Here is a 26,856-nt window from a genome sequence, read left to right as displayed (position 1 = left end):
CTCGGTGACGCGGAAGCCCGTGACGGCGGTCCGCAAGACCTGGATGCCGGGGTCGGCGGTCTGGTCCTCTGCCATCCGGGTATAGTCGACCCCGAGGTGGACCGCGTGCACGACGGACCGGGAAAGGCAATCCGCCACCGGGTTGTCTTTACCCGCCACGTGACGGATGTCCGTCGTGTACTCGGACACGGCAGAGAGGTGACGCTGCTACCATGCCGACCATGGCTCGGCGACCTTGGCCATCGCAAACACAAGGGGCTTGTGGTCAACGAAAGCCGTGAACGGGCGGCCCTCCAGTAGATGGCGGAAGTGTCGGACCGCCAGGTGGAGCCCGAGCAGCTCGCGGTCGAAGGTGCTATAGCGGTGTTCGTGTGGGCGAAGCTGCCGGCGAAAAAACGCCAGCAGTTGCCAAGCACCACGCACCCACTGCTCGTGCACCGTGCCCACCGCATAGTCCGACGCGTCGGTGATGATGGCGATCTGTGCATCGGGTGCCGGGTGCGCCAGCATGGTGGCGTTGGCCAGGGCCAGCTTTGCGCCCGCAAACGCCGCGGCCATCGGCTCCGACCAGGCGATGTAACCTTTGCCCGGCTTGCCCCGGAGGGCCTCGTGCAAGGGGCGGAGGACCTGGGCGACGTGGGGCACGAAGCGGTGGTAAAAATTTACCATGCCCAGGAACTCCTGGAGCCCCTTGATCGTGCGGGGCTTGCGGGAAATCCCTGACCGCCTCCACCTTGGCCGGTAAAGGGACGGCCCCGTGCCTGGTGATCTGGTGCCCCAAGAAGTCGATGGTGGCGACGCTGAAACGGCACTTGGCGGGGTTGATGATTCGGCCATGCTGGCCCAGGCATTCGAAAGGCGTGCGGAGGTGGAGCAGGTGCTCCTTCCGGGACGCGCTCGCGACTAGGATGTCGTCCAGGTTTACAAAGAGGAAAGGTAAGTCGCGCAAGACGCTGTCCATAAGCCGTTGGAACGCCTGGGCCGCATTCTTCAACCCGAAAGGCATTCTCAGGAACTTGAAGAGGCCGAAAGGGGTGATGACGGCCATCTTCGGGACATCGTCCGGTTGGACGGGGACCTGGTGGTAGCCCTGGATGAGGTCCACCTTGGAAAACACGGTCGTGTTTGCCAACCGGGCGGAAAAGTCCTGGATATGCGGGACCGGGTAGCGGTCGGGGGTGGTGGCATCATTGAGCCGGCGGTAGTCCCCGCACGGCCGCCATCCCTCTGCCGGGCTTCGGCACAATGTGCAGAGGAGAGGCCCAAGCGCTGTTGGAGCGCCGTACGATCCCCAGCCGCTCCAGTGTGGCGAACGCCGCTTTTGCCACGGCGAGCTTCGTGGGTTCGAGTCGGCGTGCCCGGGCAAAGACTGGCGGCCTGACCGTGGGTATATGGTGCTCCACCCCGTGTTTAACGGCCACCGCTGAGAAGGTGGGCCGCGTGAGGGCCGGGAAACTCGTGAGGAGTCGGGTAAAGTCGTCCGCTGCCGGAAGCATGCAAACTAAACTCGCCGGGACGGAACCTTCCAGCAAGCCGCTCGGTGAGCTGCTCAGTGAGCCGCTCAACGAGCCGCTCAGCGAACAAGCGAGCGAGCTGAAGGTTTCGGCCTGGACGAGCCATCTGCACTTCACGTCGACCAACAGCCCATTCGCGCATAGCAATTCCGCACCGAGCAGTGCCATTGGCATGCTGGCGGTCACAAACGACCATTGAAAGCGCTGCCCTCCGAACCGCAGTGAGAGGCAACGCTTCCTGAATGTGCAGATGGGTGTACCGTTGGCGGCAAGCAAAGCGGGGCCCCGGCCCGCGGTTTGCTTGTCGGACGTGGAGGCGGGGAGGACGCTTACCTGCGCTCCTGTGTCGCAAAGAAAACGGCGCCCGGACAAGGTGTCCGTGATGAACAGGAGGCTGCCAGAATGGCCGACGCACAGGGCCGCTAATGAGCGCTGGCCCGGTCGTTTCCCGACCTGTCAAAAGAGCACGGCGGGCGACACATTTTAGCCTTGCGGCCGAACCTGGCGTGGTAGTAGCACCAGGTTTGCGGCGGCGGCGGCCGCGGCGGCCATGGTGTTGGCGGCGGCGGTTATGGGCGGGGTGCAGCAGCGGCCACGAGGGAAGCCGGGGGCGCTGTAGCCTCTGCCCCGGGATCCACTACGGCAGCACCGTAAACCGACCGCGTGTTGCAGGCCGCGAAAAACTTGTCGGCCTCTACGGCCAGGGCGCGGGGTTCCTTTATTTTGGAACCGGCCAGCGCGAGGCGTACCTGTGCTGGTAGCTGGCGTAGGAAAAGTGCCCGGAATAAGAAATCCGGGGGCTGGTCACCAACCAGCGACAGCATAAAATCCATCCGGACGGATGGTCGTGTGTCGCCAAGTTCGGGAAGGTCCAGCAGGCGGTCGGCCCGTACGATCTCCGTGAGCCTGAACGTGGCAAGCAGGAGACGTTTGAGCGCCTCGTACTTGTTGTCGCCCGGCGGGCGCCGAAGGATGGACACGACTCGGGCGGCAGTGCCGGGCCCGAAGGCGGCGACCACGTGGTAGTACCGGGTCTCGTCCGCCGTTATGCCTCGGAGCTGAAATTGAGCTTCGGCCTGCATGAACCAAACTTCGGCTTGCGCTTCCCAAAACTCCGGGAGTTTAACTGCGACGGCGTTGGTGGCCATGGCGCGTTCGGTGGTCAGCAACGGCTGAACCAATCGGGGTCACCAGTGTGGTGCTGCGCACACACGAGTCGATTGCTAGAGAGGTAGGCCACAACGCGTTGGTATAACAAAGAGTCTTTATTCAAAGCTCGTACTTCAGCACTGGCGGGCTCGAGCTTAGAGCCCGCATATATATCCCGAGGCCACGTCTAGTCCCCGGGCGTGGCCGATCGGTCGATAGGCGGGGCATGCATTACAGTTCCCCGCCTGGACGTTTGCGCCTACTGCTGGTGCACTGAATTATTGTCCCTTGTGTCCGCCACAGGGTGAAACATGACCTCCATCCACCTTCAGTGGTGGAGTTAATAACAAAGAACAAATCAACACCGAACATGGAACTTGAATCTTGGTTCCCAGCATTAGGAATCATCTGCTCCAAGAAGAATGATAAATCGGCCAAATAATTTGGAGCTCAAAAATACTTTTGCAGAGGTCGAAAGTCTCTGCTGTTTAACTCATTTAAATGATTTGAATATCAAGGAGACATCCTTGAAGTTTATCTTTGACTTTAGTTTTTCATTGGGTTACCGAATACTCCAGCTTTGATACCTGTAACAAAATAATCAATCATCGTCAGTATTAATGTTTGTTCTCTTGTTCCTTTGCAGTCTTTTCTGTGTTGGAGTGAGGAACGTCATGCATATTAAACTGACCCCATACTCCACATTCCTCCTTTTTACCTTCTTCATAAGGATATTCTTTTCTGTGCTGCTCATCCTCCTATCCAAAGTAAAGAAGGTACTGAATGTATATATATATATATATATATATATATATATATATACATATATATATATATATTTATCGATAAATCATGCATTTTCACCTGCTGGCACCTCATTAGCTCATTCTGTCACATCTTCCACTGATGCTCTCTTTCACAGTTCTTGAGGAGGAAAAGAGAGCCCAATCGTGACTCTCACAATACTCCTGACGAGGTATGTTTTTCTTTCATTACAACACATACGAGGTTTTGATCTGGGTGAAGACTCACTGACGAGCAAATGTGTTTTAAAATCAAAGGATTTGAATACAGGGACATACAACATATTTGGACACAGGTAGAGGCAATTTGGTCCATCCTGGAGTCTATCACCACCACCAGAATTCAATTCAACAACTTATTTACTTAATTTCACTGGGCTAAGGAAAGTTGGAACAGGGAGTAGAACCGTAAGGTAGGCGTTGGGACCTCAGCAATGTTGTTTATGGGGGTGGGGGGAAGGAGAGAGGAAAAAGGGGGTTGTAGGGTGAGGAATGAACAAATATTGACGGCTCATTCACCTTTTGACCATAACCTACAGACATCACAGTTATGCACAGGTATACAATTTCTCATCCATACCTCATCGATCTATGCCATACTCATCCATACCATAACCATCCTACCATTCCTGCCAATATCCATGCACCAATACTTCCAGGTATTTGAACCTATCAACCTATATCAAAGTCCTTCCTTAGATGTGGCAATCAAAACTGTACACAATCTATTCTGCATGAGGTCTCACTGAATTCCTGTACAGCGTTAACACTGCATCTTTTGATTTATAATTCATCTCACTATGAATACAAACTAACACCTGATTAGCTTTATCTGTAGGTGTTTGGCATTGTGCTGTCTGCGTACCGTAAAATGGGGTGAATAGGGACACAAACTGAAAAAAAGTTCGGAAACTTTTTTCGCTGAAAATTGATAACCATACTGATTTATTGATATTTGGGTTGAAATTGTTCTCTTGTTTTTAAAAAAAGCAACTTATAGTCCCTATTAACCCCATATATGGGTTAAATAGGATTAAATAGGATTTTTATGGCTGTCCCTATTCACCCCGTTTTACGGGTGAATTCACCCCGTTTTACAGTCACTAATACAAAAAAAAAATAATCAAGTAATAGGGAAAGTTTGGAGAAACTTTTTATCCCATATTTTTTTTCATTGGCACCGTGGTTTATATTATGGGTGCATATTATGTGCATCCATCTGAGATATCAATTTAGCAATAAGTTGGAAACTCAGGATTGTTTCTTACGGCTGAAATTTCACTGCATCCAGTAAGTACCCTACGCATCGTGTGCATCCTGAGAAAATCAATTTAAACTGGAACGGCACTCGGCAGAGAGCATACCTCCACCTGGTTGGACATAATCACTCAATGGTGAAGAATCACTTTAAAATTATACTTGCTGGATCCATCCACACCAAAATTGAATCGATTCTTCCTTGTCACACACACAATCTGTCCAACAAGTTTCATCCAACTCCATCCATAACTTTTTGAGATATCCTGCTTGTATCGTTTTTGGCCCAATCTCAAAATGGTGAAGAATCACTTAGAAAATTAAATAATTCTCATATCTGAATCCAAATTCAGATCTTCACCAAAATCGAATCTATTTGTGCTTGTCAGACACCCAACCGGATCACCAAGTTTCGTCCAAATCTGTCCATAAATTTTTGAAATATTCTGTAATGCATAGATTTTGGCCATATCTCCCAATGGTGAAGAATCACCGAAAAAATTCTAGTAGCCGAATCCGAATCCTGATCTTCACCAAAATCTAATAATTTCGTCCTTGTCATGTATATATTTAGTAGCCAAATTTCGTCCGACTCTGTCCACAACTTTTTGAGATATTTTGTTCACAGACAACTGGACAGACAAACAGACAGGGGTGAAAACATAACCTCCATCCACCTTTGGTGGTGGAGGTAATGAAGTAGTTCCTTAATCATTGACTGACATCTGTAGACAGACAGATAGATAGACAAAATAGAGAGAGGAAAAATAGAGAGAGACAGTTGTTGTTGTTTCATATGCAGCCTGTTGCTGCTGGTTGCATCATTTTTCTGTAAGCACGTTTTTGTGCCACTGATGCAGTGCGCCAATTACCAGTGAGCTGGTTCTCAATTTGATGACAGGCTGAGTCAACCCCCCTGGCGTTAATTCAACGATCAATCCAGGATTCGAACTCAGGATCCTCGGATCCCAAGCCAGCACCCTAACCGCTAAGCCAACACCAGGCTACACAGATAGAGTGAGCAATAGCGTCATGTTTGGGGTAATAAATCCTTCAAGTTAATGACTTAATTTAATTGGGGGGATTGAGGGTGTTAAAATGGGTGGGGGATGGGGATTTTCTGTTGTTTTTTTCCTGTATCATATATATATAACTGTGAGAAATAGTAGAAACTCCACAGTACGAGCAGGGCGTCTCATTTGCATTAAATAAATAATCAGGAGATTAAATCAGACGCGGACGTAGCTTCAGGACGGTCGATCTTTAATTCTCGACAAGCTTTCGACCAACAAAGGTCTTCTTCTTAGTCGTCCCTAAGTTCAGCGGAAGTGAAGCACAGCTTACAGTTATCGTTCACGTTACAGTTGGTATTTATCGATGTAGGTAAATAGGGCCACACATAGGGCCACATGTGATTTGGTGGTAAATCATGAACCACCAAAGCCACCAACTGTAACGTGAACGATAACTGTAAGCTGCGCTTCACTTCCGCTGAACTTGGGGACGACTAAGAAGAAGACCTTTGTTGGTCGAAAGCTTGTCGAGAATTAAAGATCGACCATCCTGAAGTGATCCTGAAGTGACCATCTGATCCTGAAGTGACCAAGATCGACCATCCTGAAGTGAAGACCATCCACCAACCTGAATGAAGTCCGCGTCTGATTTAATCTCCCGATTATTTATTTTTATATATATATATATATATATATATATATATATATATATATATATATATATATATATATATATATATATATATATATATATATATATATATATATATATATATATATATATATATATATACACATGTATACTGTGTGCGTAATTTTCTTCATATCATTCTGATTTCATCATTATTTTTATTGTTTTCATCATTTGTATTATCTTTGATGAAGCATCGACGTTGCAAGGTCATCTGCACGGTGATCCTCTTTGTCATTGCTGGGATTTTTTGGGCTCTTGGAATCATCTCCTTCACCAGCACAACATACAGCTGGCAGGTTTGTGTTGATCTTCAATTCTGCTTTCATGCTTTCCTTCTCTTTTCTCCTTCCTTTACTTCAACCTGATCATAAATTTTGCCCAATATACAATGAATGTCGGCATTCCTGAAAATGATTATTCAGAATATGAGCATTATCCTAATGGTATACCACCCAGAGCTGTACACCTGTGTACCTCACACCCATGCATACGATGAAGTCTCCCTTGTAATGAAAAGACTACCATGCTATTTTGTATACAGTGTCGAGGCTCATAGAGGAACTAGAACTCAAAATGGATCAGCACCGAACAGAAAAATAGAACCTGTAGAAAGAGAGGGGGGACACGCCGTCAGCAGGGTTGAGGGTGAAAAAGAGTAAGAATTGGGGAGATACAGTAAGGGATGTGGTGAGGGCAAGAGGAAGACTGGGTGAAAAAGATGGATACAGCCACCAACTCTCCATCACAAAACTGGAAACTCAGAAAGAGGTTGGCTTGAGGAGTGTTAATGGGGTCGAGAAGATGATGGTTGTGGATAGGGTTTGCGGGGGATAAAGTGATAAAGTTTTTTTTTTGTTTCGTGAAAATACCATGCAGTACATTGCAAAGATTTCCTGCCCATATTTACTTTGATAACTGTAATTGTAAACAGTACTGCACTGAATCAATTGTTTTACTCTTTGCTCTTTTCCATTTCAGATAACTCCTTCCCAGTCCCGCGAGTTCAACCGACAATGTGATATTTTCGGATACTTTGACAACCATGACATTTGGCACTTTTCTTCGTCTCTTGCAATCTTCTTCTCATTGCTGGTATTCATTTCCTCGTCCCATTTGTTTCTTTGTCTCTTTTTTTTTTCTTTTTTTTTTGCATACAGAATCGAGGCTCGTGAAAGAACTAAAAAGTCTTTGTTTTGAAAGCAGAAAAGTCTTTGAAAGAGCTAAAAAGTGAAAGTCTTTGTTTCCACTCATTGACCCTCTTTCTTTTTTTTCTCTCTTCACAAGTCTTTCATACTTGAACAGTCTGTCTCCTCAAACTTTTCACCTCCTTTTCCTTTTTCTTTTTGCTAAACTGATGTGCATTTTCCTTTCACATTTATCATCCTTTTTTTTTTTGCACCTTTTTGTACTTTTTAGATTTATTGACACAGTGCTCTTTATAATCTCCATTGTCTTTAGCAATTGCTCATGAACCACATTTCTCTACCACTGGGAATAGATAAACAAGACCGCAAGACTAACAACAGCGTAGCTGGGCTTGTTTGATACTTTAGTTGAAGAGGGTAGTATGACCTGGGTGGAGATGCCAGTTAGCAAATAATGCAAATATTTAATTTTTTTGAAGTACTCTTAAATCTCTAAGCTGTTTGTCACCATGGGAAGTGAAGAGATTACATTGAGACAGGGGTTTTTTCCGTTTCAAGTTTCCGTTGATACTGTTACGGTTCGCGGTTAAGGATGTTATGTTTGCCGAGCGGAGGCACCGTGACCTAACAGTTTCCCCGATTCACCCGATTCACCCGCACGTTGGCCGTATCGTGCCACAGCTATTCAATATGGAAAAGACAAAGACGACGGATGTGAAGAAAAGGAATAAGAAGACGAAAAAAAGGTTGGCAATACTACTAAATTTATTTACTATTTACAGGCCCAAAATAACCAAGGAGAAGGAAAGATAAGAAAATAATATACAGAAGCTTTTAGAGACACAGTGAAAATACTAGCTTATACAAACTTAATTAACTACCCAGGACAGAACAAACAGAAACAAACTCACGTACACAAAAGGATGCAAAGGCAGGAGGTGGATGGCTGGAGGGAGAGGAAAGTCCAATGGGGTCCTGCAGCACGATCGGCGCGTTTAGCAGCCGCCGTTCCTTCGCGGCCCTGCTCAAAACCGCCGTCCAGGCCCCAAGCTGCTGTTGAGTGTTGTTGCTGCTGTGGACGCTGCTGCTGGCGAGCAAGGCGACGAATAGCAGGCTTTGTGCTTCCCTGGATGATCTCCTTTGAACAAGAATCGCTGCTGGATGATCTCTTCTCTTGGACAAGAAGCGCTGCTGGATGATCTCCCTTCTCTCTCTCTTGGACCTCACAACCCAGCTCAGCCTTGGACCTCACAACTCAGCTCTCTCTTGGACCCTTTTTGCAACTTCTTGCGCGCGCGCCTTTATAGCGCCTCCGGCGATTAAGCCGCCGGCCTTTAGGACACGCCCATCGGTGTGCTCACCTCGGCCATGGTTGGTCACGCGACCCTCTGGCTCCGCCCTTGATGACAACGGGCGGGCACGCCTTTCTTCCCCGACCCTGCCTCGTGGCCAATGGCGGCAATTGTAGTTGGAAATGCGAATGGCAATTGACGAAAGGGGAAATGGAGGTTTTGGGAATGGGAATGAAGGACGAAGGGAATCTATCTTTTTCACTTGGTGCAATGGAGTGTCATTCTAATGGAAGACAAGGCCTTACCCTAAAACACATAATAAGGATATAAACTACTGAACAAGGGTATTATAGTGTCCTTCAATGGATGCTTTATGGAATTAACTACCGGGACGCCCTTTGGCCTTTACACAACACTGGAGGCAGGAGGGGCCAGAATCAAACAATGTTACACAGCAATTTACCACAATACAACACAAAAAAAAAAAATACAATCCTCATATCCGCAACAATACGTTTCAAGTCAGTTTTTTATTATATGTGTTATGTGTCCGTTTTATTTATGATTAATGTTAGCTCTTACACGATCCTCGATCTTGTATCCCCCCAAAAAAAAAAGTCAACAATGAACCAACCATACACCGCTTCAATCCATTAACGTTGCAGTCACGACAAAGGGATTATGGTGTTTTACAATTATATTTCCTATATTATTTTTATTATTAACGTTATTATTATTATTATTATGAAAACGATGCTACTGTATTAAGAAACCTGGGTTAATGTGTCCAAAGCGGCCTGAAGATGAGGCATGAAGGCATGATGCCTAAGGCCTATACGCACTGTGTCGTTGGAAGACCCGTAACACGTATGCTTTCGATATTTGATGGTCATTTTAACAATCAGTTTGTTTGTGTTTCACACTGAATATAAAATGTAAAGGTAGAGTATGGCGATTATGATACATGACAGCTTCGACGATATGTTCGGCCTGAACACCATATAAATCAAAATGGCGGTGTGTGGAATCATTTGTCGTCATACACCATAAAGACATCACATCACCACTGTCATGTGACCAGATCCTCAGCTATGATTAGTGTATGTTTCTGAGGGACATATTACATACATACATACATACATACAATTTGTCATGTCGCCGGCGATTGAGATCACCGGTGACAGCCAAAACAGTCTTTAATTCGGAGGCGAGCAGCCAAAATTGGCTGTTGGATTGTCGCGCACGAGATGGAAAGATGCGAGGCGCTTACCTGAACAGAGCACGTGGGTTTAATCGGAAACCATCACAAACAGACATGACAAAGAAAGTCAACAATAATGATTTAATGAAAATCACTGTAATACGAAAGTGTCGAAATAAAAGTTGAAGTAAAAACTTAAATTTTAACTGATGTACCTCACACGCAGACTCAAATACATACACCAAGGGGACAAATAAGATAAAATCCCTTTAGCCGGCCGGCACTCAGCTTTGGTCCCAAATGGCTTTCTTTCACACTGGTGGTCGTTGAAACTCGAATCCACTATGTGGGAAGCGCACAAGATGGCCACGGAGTCACGTTCCATCACTCCACGAACGTGAGGTGAGTCGTGAGGGCGGTCCTCTTTCGTGTCCCTCTGCTGTCTGGGAAAGCACAATGCGGACCCCATTCCACCACCAGCCCAGCAGTGTCCGAAACCCCCTCAAAATCCTGCTGACTCGGCAAAAGCATTCCTCACAGGCGCACACCAAAGAAAAAAACCAGCTCCTTCACCAATGTCCGTTTCTCTCCAGCACCTTCTTTCGCTAACATCACCCCGACCAACCGCCGAGCTCCACCAAACCACCCCATGTCTCCACAACCAATCATGAACTTCGGGGGCTTGGCCTGCCGGCTCTGCTCTTTTGGAGGCGTGGCTTAATCCGATTGGCAATGTTCAGGCTTTGTCGACATGCAGTGGACTGATGTTGTGGTTTAATGGAGGCTTTGCATGGCTGGCCTTGTGGTGGAGATAAAAACGTAGGGAAAGGCCACAGAGGGCATATCACGTACTGGAGAAAACTAACTTTAATCCTTACCTAGTTAACACAGCTTCACCCCCTGTGTGAAGACACATAAACAATCTTAAGCTAGTTTCCATACTTAAATACATCAATATGTCTCCTACACGTCCTCGGTTCATGCTATAACTATACAATCCCATCTTTACTATGGGATTCCTCCATCTACCCCCACGAACGTAACAATATATACATACAGACACACTGTTCTAGACAGCTTTGCCCTATGGGCTATGCCGTAAAAACCCTATAAGATAATGAAGTCAATCAACTTTGAGCTTGAAATTATTATCTCAAATTTTATTTGTTTTGCACAAGCATTTTATCACAGATCTGTATCTTCACCAAATCGATTCAATTCGTCCTTGTCACACACCCAACCTCCCCACCAAGTTTTGGCTGAATCTGTCCACAACTTTTTGAGATATGCTGTTCACAAACAAACAGATAGGCAGACAAACAGGGGTGAATACATAACCTCCATCCACATTCAGTGGCAAAGATGACAGATAGCCTTTGTTACGATTACCATCCTATCAGTGCAAAAGTTGCTTAGTTATCCAGGTTTGCAATTTCACAATATTGAGACTGAAAAGCACAAGTCCAGAAAATCCTATCATAATTTGAGAAGTGTTTGACTGTGTGTTTCGTTTGTTTCTTTGTCATCTATGCAGTCATAAACTTCCGCATGGAATTAGTTGAAAACTTTTATTTGTGGGGTGCATGGGAGGGTTTTAGGTGATTAAAAATCATATCCAGGGGCGATCAAGTTGAGGGGCGGACCCCAATTCTCTCGATGTAAATGTGTATCATATAGTGCCACCTCTAAGGGTATTTCAAGTCATCGGGTCCACAATTCTGGGGGAATTAACCCATATGCAATGACAAGTTATTTGCTAATTACAGAAAATTGGCACATTTTGTATATACTAAGTGTGCATACCCATCGTTTCGCTGATTGGTTTAATCAAAATACAGCATGTTGTACTTCACAAACGTATTGCATATCTATCTGTGAATCTCAATGAAAATGTAAAATGAAATGAAACACGTACCGTTGATCTTTTATAACGCATTGTTGTTGTTGTTGATTAGTTTCGGTCCATTCTGCTCCACCAGGCTAAAGATAGCCAATTGATATCTCAGGAGTGACCCAAAGATCCCTCACATCTAAGATGTTGATAATGCATAGTTGTTGTTGATAGTCGTGGTGGATGTGAATGTGATTGTTGTTTGTGTGCTCCTTCCATGCACTTTTATGTATTTTTCTATTGCTTTGAGAAATATTAGTGTATAATTTTGTGTGCTCCTTTTATGTCCTTCTCAAGGGTAGAATAACAAAATGTTTACCATTTGAACCTCTGCATTATACTTATATTCCCAAATCTTATTCTTCAATCACAGAAAGAGGGCTTTTAAAACTCGCATCTCTTTGATTAAATGGACACTGGTTTTTGTTCCAAGTCAATAGATTATTAATCAACTTTCCAATCGCTCCAATTTTTAGCTGCGACGAGCAGCTCTACTAGTACCCGACTGCAAAGCCGCAATGAGCCGGCGAAGCCAAAGCCTCTTGCCACTATTTTACCCATCACTACGGCATCATTAGGTTAGGTAGTTGGTAGTAGGTACCGTACCTAGTTCAAAATGACACCATTTGCATTCTGGATGAGATTAAAATTTATAAAATTTCCTTCTTGATTAATTCGGTGAATTCCGTCTCAACTTCGGATATTTCCGGCCGTGAAAAACTATCCCCTACGGCCGCGACATTTCTAAAAAATAATTCTTCGTCAATTTTAGAATATTTGACGCCGTTTTCAGCCTCCGAAACGCGGTAATCAGCTTTTTTGAAATATGTTTTCAAATGCTCGAATCTCATTGGTTCCGGTAATTGGTGACGATTTTCGTTGAAGATAACCAGGGCCCATGTGGGCCCGGGGAACGAGGTTGGTCTTAAAGTATTTTAATTACAAATTAGAGGTGCATAAGATTGTGAATCAAACAAAGATGGGTGAAACAAACTCCTATTGAACTTTTTCGCAAATTTTTTATGCATACTTCCGCATCCGGAAGATGGCGGCCTCCATTGAGTGATTTGGTTTTTGAAATATTTTTTCAAATGCTCGAATCTCATTGGTTCCGGTGTTTGGTGACAATTTTCGTTGAAGATAACCAGGCCCGTGCGGGCCGAGGTTGGTCTTAAAGTATTTTAATTACAAATTAGAGGTGCATAAGATTGTGAATAAAAAAAAGACGGGTGAAACAAACTCCTATTGAACTTTTTCCAATTTGTTATGCATTCTTCCGCATCCGCAAGATGGCGGCCTCCATTGAGCGATTTGGTGCGTCAAAGCTTCGAAATTCTCAAGGGATCCAGCAAAATCTGGCTTTTCAACATAATACGTACGCGTTCATTCACAACACCGGCTTCGCCGGCTATGAGAGGACCGCGTTGTTGTTCTTGTTGTTGGGGTGCCTTTTTGAACAGCGCATGCGCATACACACGGGACGTGCATTGGTATGAGGTAAGAACATCGCGGACTAAAATCGTGATTTGTTTGAAGAAACCAGAATAAATTTAGCAACAAAGACAACATGAAAGTTTTCATATCAATCTCGTTTCACAGAACTTGACACAAATTAGGTGTAATTATTGAATAGCGCATGCGCATACACTCGGACGTGCGTTGGTATGACTATGAGGTAAGAACATCGTGGACTAAAATCGCGATTTGTTTGAAGAAACCAGAATAAGTTTAGCAACAAAGACAACATGAAAGTTTTCATATCAATCTCGTTTCACAGAACTTGACACAAATTAGGTGTAATTATTGAATAGCGCATGCGCATACACTCGGACGTGCGTTGGTATGACTATGAGGTAAGAACATCGTGGACTAAAATCGCGATTTGTTTGAAGAAACCAGAATAAGTTTAGCAACAAAGACAACATGAATGTTTTCATATCAATCTCGTTTCATAGAACTTGACAACAATTAGGTGTAATTAACATATATATATATATATATATATATATATATATATATATATATATATATATAGATATATATATATATATATATATATATATATGTATATATATATATGTATATATATATATGTATATATATATATATGTATATATATATATGTATATATATATATATATGTATATATATATATATATATATGTATATATATATGTATATATATATATATATATATATATATATATATATGTATATATATATATATATATATATATATATATATATATATATATATACATGAAAACAATTTGCACAGGGGCCGAGCCTCGGGGATGCTTAGTCCACCAGCACAATCCCAGCGTATGCAGGTACACAATACAAATAGACATACAGCGGATTGAGAAATACCAAAGAAGCGACCACAGTGTGAGACTTGGAATATGGTCACACTTAACCGGTGAAATACGGTTGCATGGACATTTAACTCAGACCAAAACAGAACATAAATACCATCCACGTCCATACATTATATGTAATCAGTTGATGAAGCATGTTGCGTCGCAAAACAAAGGACAAGACCAGAACTGAAAGACAAAAAGACGCTGGTGCATGCGTATAATTTAATGACTGGTCGAATTTGGTAGCGCATATTGCAACGGATATCGTCATGATTCTACACGTCGCAGCTGGTGACCACACTGTGGACATTTTTCTCTTGTTATTATTATACAACTAGCCGAAACCCGTGGAACATCCACGGAAGGGAGGATGGGGTGTATGGATAGAGTGTACCATTATGGATGGCATAGGGGATAGATGGTAAATCCATTAGTGCCGTGGGCATCGGGTCACTGGGTGCGGCGTAAAAGGGATAACAAAGTCGAGTCCTTACGCTATTATTATATAGATACTCCCCGTCGATGTGCTTCTGTGGTAATCGCGAATATGAGTCACATACACGGTCACAGTGCCTGACGCCACTGTGACCGTGTTTTGATTAATAAATCTACGAGTCACAAAACACGAACCGAACTCACCTCAAGCAGTAAAAAGGTGCAAATCACTCCTAGAAACCACCTCATCTCTGCAGACCTCAACACACCTCGATAAGTGACAGCAGCGCTCATGGGATCTTCTTCTTCCGTTAATCTCCAATTTTTTCTCTTTAAGTTAAGTCCAATCAGTCCTCTCTGCTCGAAGTGCTCAGGCCATGCCCTCCCGCTCTCATACTTTTATTTCCGTTCGGTGTAGAAAGAGATTGACATATCGTTCGTCTGTTTTCAGCTCGTTATCTTTAAGCTTCCTTACGTCTCGCCACCTGCTACACCTCTCTGAGTTACGGGGATTTATGCAACGCACCCCGAGTATCGCAACGTCACTCCATTTAACTTTATTAAAATGACGATAAAGACGTTTCCTTATATATACTAATTTAAAATATTCAAGGGAATAAAAAGACCATTGGGTTCACACCACCCATGCTCACACCACTCGACTGTCCAATCAGCGGACGGCTCGCTTCGCCTTCGCCCAGCAGACGCCAATACGATGGCGTCGTAAGATTGAGTCGTATCGGCCGTTAATCGGATGCTTTTGGGCCCCAACGTCGGCGAATTCAGATTTTTCGAGTATGGCTGTACGTGATAAACAAAGAGCGCGGTTCATAGATCGTAAATCCATTAGTGCCATGGGCATCGGGTCACTGGGTGCGGCGTAAAAGGGATAACAAAGTCGAGTCCTTACGGTATTATTATATAGATAGCAGGAACTCTGTAGAATGAATCCTGACACACAGATGGACAGAGGCTTCTCCTTTTAGTAATATATTTCATGAAAGAAAAAGACTAGGAACAGAGTGAGATTGCATTGCAATTTGAGCCAGTGCTTTTTAACGAGAGGGTGAAACCTACAGTTCTAAAACCAATGGGCAAGGACATTTGTAGCCTAATTTGTTCTTTGTATCGAGCAAACTTGCATTGCTTTCCTTTTATTCTCATCACAAGTGCATTACACCACTCCTTTTTGGTTATGGTTCATAGTAATAACCTTTGGAGATCTCTCACTGAATTAATCAATTCGTTTTGATTGAGGTTTTTTTCCAATCAAATTAATCTTTTCACATGAGTGGTTAATTGCTTCATTATTACCTCTGCCACCGAAGGTAAATGGAGGTTATGTTTTCACCCCTGTGTTTGTGTGTTTGTTTGTTTGTCTGTTAACAGGATATTTGAAATAAAAAGGTTGGGTGGTGGAGAGGTTGGGTGTGTTACAAGGATGAAATGATTAGATTTTAGTGAATATCCGGATCCGGATCTAGATCTGACAATTCTAAAAGTGATTCTTCACCATTGAGAGATAGGGCCAAAACGATATAGCACGATATCTCAAGAAGTTGTGAACGGATTCGGATGAAACTTGGTAGAGAGGTTGGGTTGTGACGAGGACAAAATGATTAGATTTTGGTGAAGATTCGAATCCGAATCCGGATCAGAGAATTTTTCAGTGATTCTTCACCATTGAGTGATGGGGCCAAAACTATATATAGCATGATATTTCAAAACATGGACGGATTATGACAAAACTAGGTGGATGAGTTGGATAAGTGACAAGAACAAGCAATTAGATTTTGGTTCAGAGATTGTAATCTTCATCTTCACCAGCTACTAGAAATTGAATGACAGACAAGTCTGAATCCAGATCTGGCCCATCAGTGGGATACAAAACATATACTGTTCAGCCTGGTGGAGTTATGCTCTCTACCGACTGTCATTCTAGTGTTCTTTCTGCATCTTTCTATTTATTTTCCTTTTTTCTTTTAACTTTTTTCCATCATTACATCCACCACCAGGTGTGGTTGGAGGATATGTGTTCACTCCTGTTTGTCTGCCTGTCTGTCTATTTGTCTGTCTGTGAGCAGGATAATTGGGAATGTGACAAGGATGAATTGATTTGACTTTGGTGAAGATCTGGATACGGATTTGGATACGAGAATTTCTTAATTCCTTTTTCTCTTTCATGATGTCTTTCTTCTGGGTTTAAGGAACTTGCAAAAAGCATCAATTTTTTTCCTGGTTTTGACAGCACAAGGAAACCTGAAGGCTGAGTGACACATCATTTTTATTTTTTAAACTTAGCGTAAATACAGTACACTCAATGATACAAAGGCAATATCATTATAAAACAATCTTCTGTCATTGCGACTAACAAGAAGCAATTCCTTCTCAAAAGTATTATTTAAGCTTTCTTTTTGCACTACGGCTGTCAAGGACTACTATAACCCATGTAGACCGTGGGCCGAACAAGCTAAATGGGAATGTGACAAGGATGTAGATGACAACCCATGTAGACCATGGGCCGAACAAGCTAAATGTGTCTAGTTGTTTACTTTCGTGACCCACCTCTGGTATCTAGCTGAAATTTTGCATATATTTAGTTTAAAAATCACATAAAGAATTCATAACTCGTCAGTGCAAAAAGTTGCACATTAATTTGTTGTGCTAATTAGCAAAAACTATAGCGCCATCTTGTGTCCATTATTATACAGCTGTGTATAACTGAAATGGAATTCTAAATATAAAGTATGTCGTCGATGTAGAGCTGGGGAAACTGTCCAGGAGTGTGCGTGATCGAGGTGCTGCACCCCCTCACGCCCCTCCCCCCCCCCCCCACACACACACAGATCGACACACACACACACACACACACACACACACACATCCACACACACACACACACACACACACACACACACACACACACAGATCCACACACACACACACACAGAGATCCACACACACACACACACACAAACACGCACACACACACACAGATCCACACACACACACACACACACACACACACACACACACACACACACACACACACACACACACACACACACACACACATCCACACACACATCCACACACACACACACATCCACACACACACACACACACAGATACACACACATCCACACACACACACACACACACACACATACACACACACACACACACATCCACACACACACATCCACACACACACACACACACACACACACACACACACATCCACACACACACACACACACACACACACACACACACACACATCCACACACACACACACACACACATCCACACACACACACACACACACACACACACATCCACACACACACACACACACAGATACACACACATCCACACACACACACACACACACACACACATACACACACACACACACATCCACACACACACATCCACACCCACACACACACACACACACACACACACACACACAGACACACACACACACACAGACACACACACACACACATCCACACACACACACACACACACACACACACAGATACACACACACACACACACACACACACATATGCACACACATTCATATTCCCATACCATACACACATACACACATACACATACATACACACACATATATGCATACACATATACACATATGCACACACATCCACATCCCCATACACACATACAAACATACGCTTGCACACACACACAGTTTTTATTGTAATTTAAAGTCGCCTTCCGTAGCTGCATCTGACGAAATGTAAGTCGCCGTGACAGCTTTGCCAGTACCTAGCCTACTGTATGTACAGTCTAAACAAAGTGAGTGATTGGCTGATTAGCGCTCACAGCCGCTCGTGGCCTATGTTACAGGTGCTGTGATTGGACAATATTTATTTAAAATATGGTCAACATTTTGGGTGTTTTTTCCACATTTTGAAAATATGAGCAAGTTTTGTGCAAAAATCCATTATCATCCAAGTATTACATTCACGACCAGGAACAAAGAGAATAATTTCCATTGTTGTACTGGAAGTGACCCCAATGGCAACAGCAGTACGAAGAGCTGCGCAGTCAGCTCATGCAGAAGGGTCAAGAAGGCGGTCAAGCCGAGACCATACTGCCGGGGCAGTATTGTCTCGTAAAAATGAGTGGAGCCAGGAGGTAGCCAACACCAAGCAAGGTGGTGTGGTGAGTGGAGGCAAAATAACCTTGAGAGAATTGGCATCTTGCAAAACGGCACAATTGAAACAGACTTGTGAAGAGTGACGTAAACACCACTGATCAAAAACCACTACGGTACATTGGTAGATCAACCAACTGATTGCTTGGCAAAGCAAATCCTCTCAATGGGTCAGTTTCGCTTGTACTGCTACAACTCGCCTACCTTCGCCTCATCTATTTTTTAATTCTCTTGAATCTTGCTCACTCACCAACACTTTCTGGTACACCCCCTTAAATTGATTGCATCTCATGCTCCACCCATGATCCATCGATGAACCTTTTTACCAATTAGACGGCTGGTTCAAGCGACGGCAAGTCGAACCAGCCATAGAAAGTGGCCGTGCAAATGTTACACCTGCCTGTAGGTTAGCGGTTTGTACAGAGTGATGGAAAAAGTATAGAACAAAGTAATAACAGGTTACCAAATGGAGTACCATGTGTTGGCCCTCTAACACTCACTCTGCGTGATCCAATAATGTAATGCATTATTAATGATATTATTCTAACTAAAGCAATACATGATGTAATTTATCTAACTACTAGCGAAAGTACCTGTCCACAGTGATGGAAAAAGCAAGCAAAAGTACCCGTCCCCAGTGAGGGGAAAAGTTAAATTTCATCTAACAATTTAAATTATTTAAATGGTGGTGCAACATCAGGTGGTGAAGGTTAGATTTGTTTAAAAAGATGGCAAAATTTCCTTCTTGCGAAATTAAATTTCACATCAACATTATTCATTCCTGTTCTCCTGTCATTTTAAATGTGAATGTTGAGCTTTTCAAACACAGTGTGGGAAGCGGCACTGTGAACGGGAGACAGATGAACACACGGACAGACACTCAGTTCGCAATATACAATCGTATAATAGATGACTTCCCTTCCAAGGAGCTTCAACACGGAAAGAGACCATTCAGCCCATCAAGCCTACACAATGGTTGCCGACCTATGACAGTTTTTTATGGATAGTGTAGAGGCTCGTGGAAGAGCTAGAACACTGAATGGGTCAGGCTGCAAGAGGAGAAAAGGAACAGTGGAAAGGGGGACACCAACAGTGGAGTTGAAGGACAAAATAGAGGGAGACATGGACAAACAATCAGCCCATCAAGCCTACCAGTTGCCCGCCTCTGCCCGTTATTCTGGATCGTGTAAGCCTTCGACTGTCTCCTCCTCTCCCTTCTCTCTCCTCCTCTCTCCTCTCTTCCCCCCATCACTTCCCCACCCTCCCCCCCCACCTCTCTTCTCTGTTTTCTATCCCTCGCCACCCTCTCTCTCCTCCTTCCCCCTCTTTCTCTCCCCGGCTGCCGGAAACGGGAGACAGCCGAATGCATGGTCAGACACCACGGTTCGCATTATATAATAGAAGAATATACATGGAAATCACCAGTAATATACACGAAAGTTGTAACAACACACTGGTGGGAAATCCCAGACGTGTCCCAGGCACATTTCAAATGAAAATGCAGAAAGTTCTGCATTTATAATTTGGTTTAAATGTAAAAATTTACCTGCAATAGAGTGGGCATATGTTGTGTTTAAAGTGTGTTTTGTGGTAAATGAGTTTTGGCAAAATGGAGGATTCTGACATGCTTCTCTTCACTTCCTATTGTGCTCAATGATTGCTCTCCCATTTCCACTTGGTGTTGTAGTATAGCCCCAGACAGTTCTCTCGGACAATCCCATGGCACAAAGACAGCTGATCGATCCCCCAAGAACGACAGAGATCGCACACATCCAGAATGGTGTACCCCCACCTTCACAAAGTCACGGCCATGACAGAGTTAGAGAGATAGAGAGAGAGACAAGAGGGAAAGGGCCGGTCGATCGGCACTCTGACTCTGACCGTGCTTCCCTGACGAATTGGGGCAACAGGGAAGAATCGGGAAGCGTGGGCCCCGGACTTGTGTTGTGGGGTGGGGTCAGTGCCGGATTAAGCCTCGGCTGGCCCTAAGGCACATTTTGAAATTTTAGAGAATGGCCTGAACAATTTAAATTAGATCTCGGGCTCATGGAAATGGACCCCAGACAAAAGATTAACTGATTCATGAACAAAATATTTAATACAAAAAAAGACAAATATTTAATGTGAAAAGAAACTACTTTCAAACTAGCTAAGTCTATACAATTTGCAGTGTATGAATATATGCATGACAAAACACGCACAGATTTGGCACTTTGCTTTACAGTTTACTAGACCTTAGATTGTAACCTTGCGCACGTTTACAACTGCAAACTCTTCAATTACGGAACTGAAGTCCAGTTCTCGGAGCAAATCACTTTCAACGCACAAATGCACATTTTTGTGGCCCGAATTTTTGGCTGGCCCTAAGGCACATGCCTTGTCTGCCTAATGGTTAATCCGGCACTGGGTGGGGTACAACCACCGGGAAGAGGCGTCCCCAATATTTGCATCCCATTGTTGAAGAAAATTATACATCAAATTATCAGGCAAACAGTGCGGTGCTGAGCTGCTGGGGACATTTAAACTTGCCATAAAATATTTCGCATATAGGTCATGTTTGGATCATCAGGTACAAAAACGCATGCTACTGGGTTCAGGAAAATGAACCATTCACGGAACATCTATAGGAAATGCTGAGCTGCAGAATTGAAAATGGCACATTCACTGGATGTCAGTAACTCAAAATGCATCCCCATCCTGACATTTTTAACATCTGTGCTCTAGGTTGTAATTGGTGTTGTACATTTTGAGCACCGGTTATATCCAACTCGGTCTTTTAAGTGAACAGTGCAGCTCAATACCGCTATTTACCTACGGCAGGGGTTCCCAAACCCAGGGTCACGACCCAAACTTGAAAAAAACCCTCAAAATCACGGTTTTTGAGGGGGGGTTTCACATTGAATGTGTTTTCTTCAACAATTTTTATCATAGGTACTCGTTCCATTTGGGTCATGCAGCAAATGTGATTTCAAATTTTTGGTCATGGACAAAAAAGGTTTGGGAACCACTAACCTAAGGCTTTTCAAATCAATGTGACCATTATACACTGACACTTTTGGGTAGTTGTCAAGGGTATACCCCATCCAGATTTCTCTCTTTAATCTCTTGAAAATATTCCACAGGTCATTCTTCATTTAGATCAAAATATTTGCTGTGGATGGCAGAAGCCTGACCCAGATCCTCAGAACCATGGAGGCCAGGAGCTAGATGCTGACCCTCTGACCATGGAGGCCAGGAGCTAGATGCTAACTCTGAACCATGGAGGCCAAGAGCTAGATGCTGACTCTCAACCACGGAGGCCAGGAGCTAGTTGCTGGTCACCCAATCAACCGTCAGAGCTTGCAATCACCCTGAATGAATCAATGCAATAATTAAATTATTGGAACAACCAGAATGGGAAATGTTTTTAACACCAGGAATGATAACTGCCTTTCACCAAGAAGCCAAGAAAAGAATGTTGCAAGAGAATAGTGGTTTACCTTTGATAAACATGTCAAAGTGAAATGTATGGTGCCACGAAATTAAATTGAATCCTAATAATGCATTTTTACAGAACAATTCATTGATGCACAATTTTATTATGATTGCACTTTTGTTACCGATAACAAGAAATTGATCCAATAAAAGATGTTTTTACACATTTTTGATTTGTGCAACGTTTTTAGTTTATTGATATCAATTCTGACAAGACTCCCTCCTATATGTACCAAATGGAACTCACTGCAGTGCGATCTGTTGGTTGAGCAGATTTGTAGCCTCGCTACTTTACCTTACTGCTGTGGCTTCTGTACTTTTGGCTGCTCAGGACGATAATTTCAGTCATCCTGTCTACATTTTGGGGGGCACCCCTTTGTACATTATGGATATGGGTCCTTTAAACCAGCATGTGATGACGAGATATTATTATTATTATTACTACTACTACTACTACTACTACTACTACTACTACTACTACTACTACTACTACTACTACTACTACTACTACGCCACGCCATTTTGCTGCTCCTCAAGCCATGCCATTTTCGACATTTCCTTCTCATCCTCTAACGTTTTCGTTTGTATTTTTGGTTTATTTGGGTTATTTGAACCGAGTTGGTTCATTTTGTTACTTTACTTTGACGTCCCGTTTGAGTTATTAGCCCTTTGTGTTCGGGCCTAGCCGCGGCGTGCGGCCGCACCCGTGTGGGACTAGATTTGCCGCGCCCGATTTGCGGCGTATCACAAACTGTTTGACTTCCTTGTTTTTGCTTAATCACCCTTGACTTTCTGTGCTAAATTTGCATAGTTTTGGCGATTAAGCCGATAAGTTATTTGCTCAACGCGCGTTTGATTATCCTTTTGAGTTAATCTTTAGCATACCGGTCCGGTCGTGCTAAAATAAGCAAAAGCTCGCGAACGAGCTAATTGATTTTTTTTTTTTTCATTTTCATTTGACGGGAAATATACCGTTAATAGTAATCATGCCTCTGGATGGTACATGGGCAAGGATGGCCGCTACTACCTCTGGTGCAGGTGGGAACCGCCCTGCCCACCCGTTTAAGGCGTTAACAAGGAAGCACGGGGTGAAATGCGAGTTGGGACAAATCACCCAAATAGAGGCCTATGTAAACGCACTCGCTAGTGTGGTTGATCCAGCAACGATAGTTGCAGCCTCGAAAATGTATGGACAAGCTGTGTTCTTTCTTAACTCAGAGGCTGCAGCAAACAAAGCCATTGAGAAAGGGATTAGTGTGGGAGGACTCTTTGTACAAGTCGAACCGCTCTCAAGTCTTGGTACAAGGATAATTAGGTTTACTCTCCATGAAATGGAGAGTAACCTATTATTACTGCTCGAGTTTTTCTTATTATTATACTTCCGCCCTATTTTGCACCTCCGAAAACTTCATAATTAATGTTCTCAGCAACCGCTGGTCGGATTGACAGGAAATTTTAATCAAATGATCCTCTTGGCTCCTAGAATTTTTTCATGCTAATTATGACGTCATAGGTCACGTGGTGTGGGCGCCATCTTGTAAAACAAATTCAAATTTCCCCTCTATCTCCGCAACGGCTCAATGGAAAAATTTGAGGAATGGCTCATTCTAAAGAACTCTTCAATGGGAACAAAACACATGTGTATCGAGTATATTAAAAATGCTAACGTTAAGAGGTAAGAATTCGTCAAACAAAACATTTTCTCGCCCGAAAATGGGATTTTTTTCCCAAATGCTTAGTTAAAAAAAACTCAGAATGAAATTTTTTTCGAAGTCATACGTCACATGGTTCGGCCGCCATCTTGTTTTCCGTGAAAAAACACAAAAACCCCTTTTTCTCCGCAACGGCTGAACGGATCGAGCCCAAACTTGGCATGCATATTCGCATACGCATGACGAACAAAAAAGTCAGTGAGCACGACGTCATCTGACACATGGTTTCAGAGTTATGACGTTTTAAAGCTCAAACTAGAAATGGAATCACCTCCATAATTTGTGGAGATATCGAGTGGAAACTTTACACAAATGTTCCTCATGGGGGGATGTTTCAACGTTACTTGAGACGTTTTGATAAGTCACATGGTTTGGCCGCAATAAATAATGGAAGTTAAATTTTAAAAAGCTTGTAACTCTTGTACCACTGCATGGATCGACTTGAATTTTTAATGCAATGTAGCTCTCATCAAGCGGAACAAGTTTGCAAACTTTCAAGATGATTGGATGTACGGTCTCGAAGCTATTAGTCTTTATTGTTGAAAGAAGAAGAAACACACCGATTGTCTTTCCAGAACGTGCTCACGATAACGCGATCTCCCGCGGTCATTTGAACCTCAAAAAAAATTATAATTGCAGATTTGTCAATAGATGAGGCATATTAACAAACGAATGAAACAGATTTGCTCAAATTCTGACTATTTTTAACTCGATCGTATTTCACTCAAAGTTGTGAGCGACTGAAGAAGAAGATGTCCATCCAGGACGTCATCACTATAACGCGATCTCCCACGGTCATTTCCATCTCAAAAAAAATTATAATTGCAGATTTGTCAATAGATGAGGCATATTAACAAACGAATGAAACAGATTTCCTCAAATTCTGACTATTTTTAACTAGATCGTATTTCACTCAAAGTTATGAGCGACTGAGGAAGAAGATGTCCATCCAGGACGTCATCACTGCACATCGGATTTTTATGTAAAAAAAGAAAAAATATATTTTCACATAAAACGGCTTTTTTGCGCGCAAAAAAATTATTTTGCTATTTTCGGAGGAAAAAAAATTTTCGCCCTTTTTTGGGAAAAATAAAATAAAATGCCCTTTTTGGTCGAAAATGTCTGGCAACGCTAAAAAAAAATTGGGAATTTTTCGAAATTTTTAATTGCGATCGAAATTTTTAACTGTGATCGATCTCAAAAACAAAACGTTGCGTCCACTTGCGTGCGTTGCGTCCCCAGCGTGTACAGCAGTGAGGCGGTGTACTACAGTGAGAGAGTGTACACAAAGTGTGAACAAGTCTCCTATCAAGATGAGTGCTGCTCTTCGTGACAAGTGGCTGAAGGAATTCAACGCTGGCGGCGATGGGGCCACCTTCAAGTACGTGTCGAGTGACACGGCTTTCTGTCGAGCTTGTGAAAAGACTTTCCGGGCGAAGCAGAAGTCTGAGCTGGCCCAACATGTCCGAGGAGACCGCCACAAGAGCAACTTGGCCTTGAAGAAGAAGAGGACGGTCACACAAGCCACCATGGAGGACTTTGGTGGCGGAAAGAGGCACAAGTGCGACGTCGTGGCTCAGGAGCTGTGCCAGGCCATGCTGGCCGCTGGCATCCCATGGTCGAAATTGGAAAACTCTGCCCTCCGGTCGTTCCTGGAGAAGCACATCACTCTCCAGATCCCCGATGAAAGCTGGATTCGAAAGTGCTACGACGAGGCCTTGGCGGGGATCCGTGTCGACCTCGGACAGCAGCCCATCTGGCTGTCCGTCGACGAGACGACCGATTCGGCAGGTCGATATGTGGCCAACATCATCGCGGGACGCTTGTCCAAGGAGGGGTACTTTCGTCCCCACCTCGTCCAGTGCATGTTTCTGGAGAAGACCAACTCCGGGGAGATCGTGCACGCAGTCAATGACACGCTGCGCTACCTTTGGCCAGATTTCAAGCCGGAGTGCCTCAAGGTCCTCGTCAGCGACGCCGCGGCCTATATGATCAAGGCCGGCCATGCCCTGAAGGAACTCTTCCCGGATTTGCTGCATGTGACTTGCGTTGCCCACACGCTCCACCATGTCTGCGAGACAGTCCGAGAAATGTTCAAGGACGTCAACGACCTGATTGCCACGACGAAGAAGGTGTTCGTCAAAGCCCCGTCACGTGTTGTCCTTTGGAAGGAGCAGCAGCCCAATCTTTCTCTCCCCCCGGAGCCCATTCTGACTCGGTGGGGGACGTGGATCGACACTGCGGTGTTTTACACCGAGCACTCCGAGGCCGTCAAGGACATTGTGGACCAGCTGAACGATGACGACGCGATGGCAATCCGGAGTGCCAAGGACCTGTTCGGAAAGGCGGACATCAAGCTCAGTTTGGTCTTCTTAAATGCCCACGTGTCGTTCATCCCGAAGATCCTTAAGCAGCTGGAGGAGGCCGGCATGGAGCTGGCCAAGGCCTTCCAGCTCCTTGATCAGGCCAAGGAGGAGCTCGAAAAGATCCGAGGCTGCCGTAAGGAGATCCTCCTCACCAAGTTCAAGGCGGTGCTGCAGCGCAATCCCGACATTGGTGTGCTGAGGACAGTTGCTTTGATCCTGGATGGAGATCAGCACGGATCTGACGTTGGTGTGCCGGCTGGAGTCAAGCTTGCCGACATCCCCCTCTTGAGGTACTGCCCCATCGTCAGCGTCGACGTGGAAAGGTCCTTCTCCGTCTACAGAAACGTCCTCACCGACCGCC

At 44.2% G+C, this 26,856-nt stretch overlaps 1 protein-coding gene across 6 annotated transcripts in view; it reads left to right on the top strand.

The window, feature by feature from the left end:
- Positions 1-22,583, top strand: part of LOC137430021 (SID1 transmembrane family member 1-like) — a 105,781-nt gene extending 83,198 nt beyond the window's left edge. For 2 of the 6 annotated variants that reach the window (XM_078780067.1, XM_078780066.1), the window contains exons 20-24: positions 3,310-3,430; positions 3,586-3,639; positions 6,622-6,726; positions 7,409-7,522; positions 22,066-22,583. In XM_078780067.1, coding sequence (XP_078636193.1) covers positions 3,310-3,430; positions 3,586-3,639; positions 6,622-6,726; positions 7,409-7,522; positions 22,066-22,185 — 514 coding nt within the window. In that variant the 3' untranslated portion in view covers positions 22,186-22,583. Of the gene's footprint in view, positions 1-3,309; positions 3,440-3,585; positions 3,640-6,621; positions 6,727-7,408; positions 7,523-22,065 lie in introns of those variants that run through there. The other 4 variants (XM_068120480.2, XM_068120479.2, XM_068120482.2 and 1 more) reach the window with 3 other exon arrangements.
- Positions 22,584-26,856: the final 4,273 nt, after the last annotated feature.

This window comes from Myxine glutinosa, chromosome 6, assembly GCF_964187855.1.
Source record: "Myxine glutinosa chromosome 6, kmMyxGlut1.1, whole genome shotgun sequence".
NCBI lineage: Eukaryota > Metazoa > Chordata > Myxini > Myxiniformes > Myxinidae > Myxine > Myxine glutinosa.
Note: the sequence above shows the minus strand (reverse complement) of the source record. Positions and strands in the feature narration are given on the sequence as shown.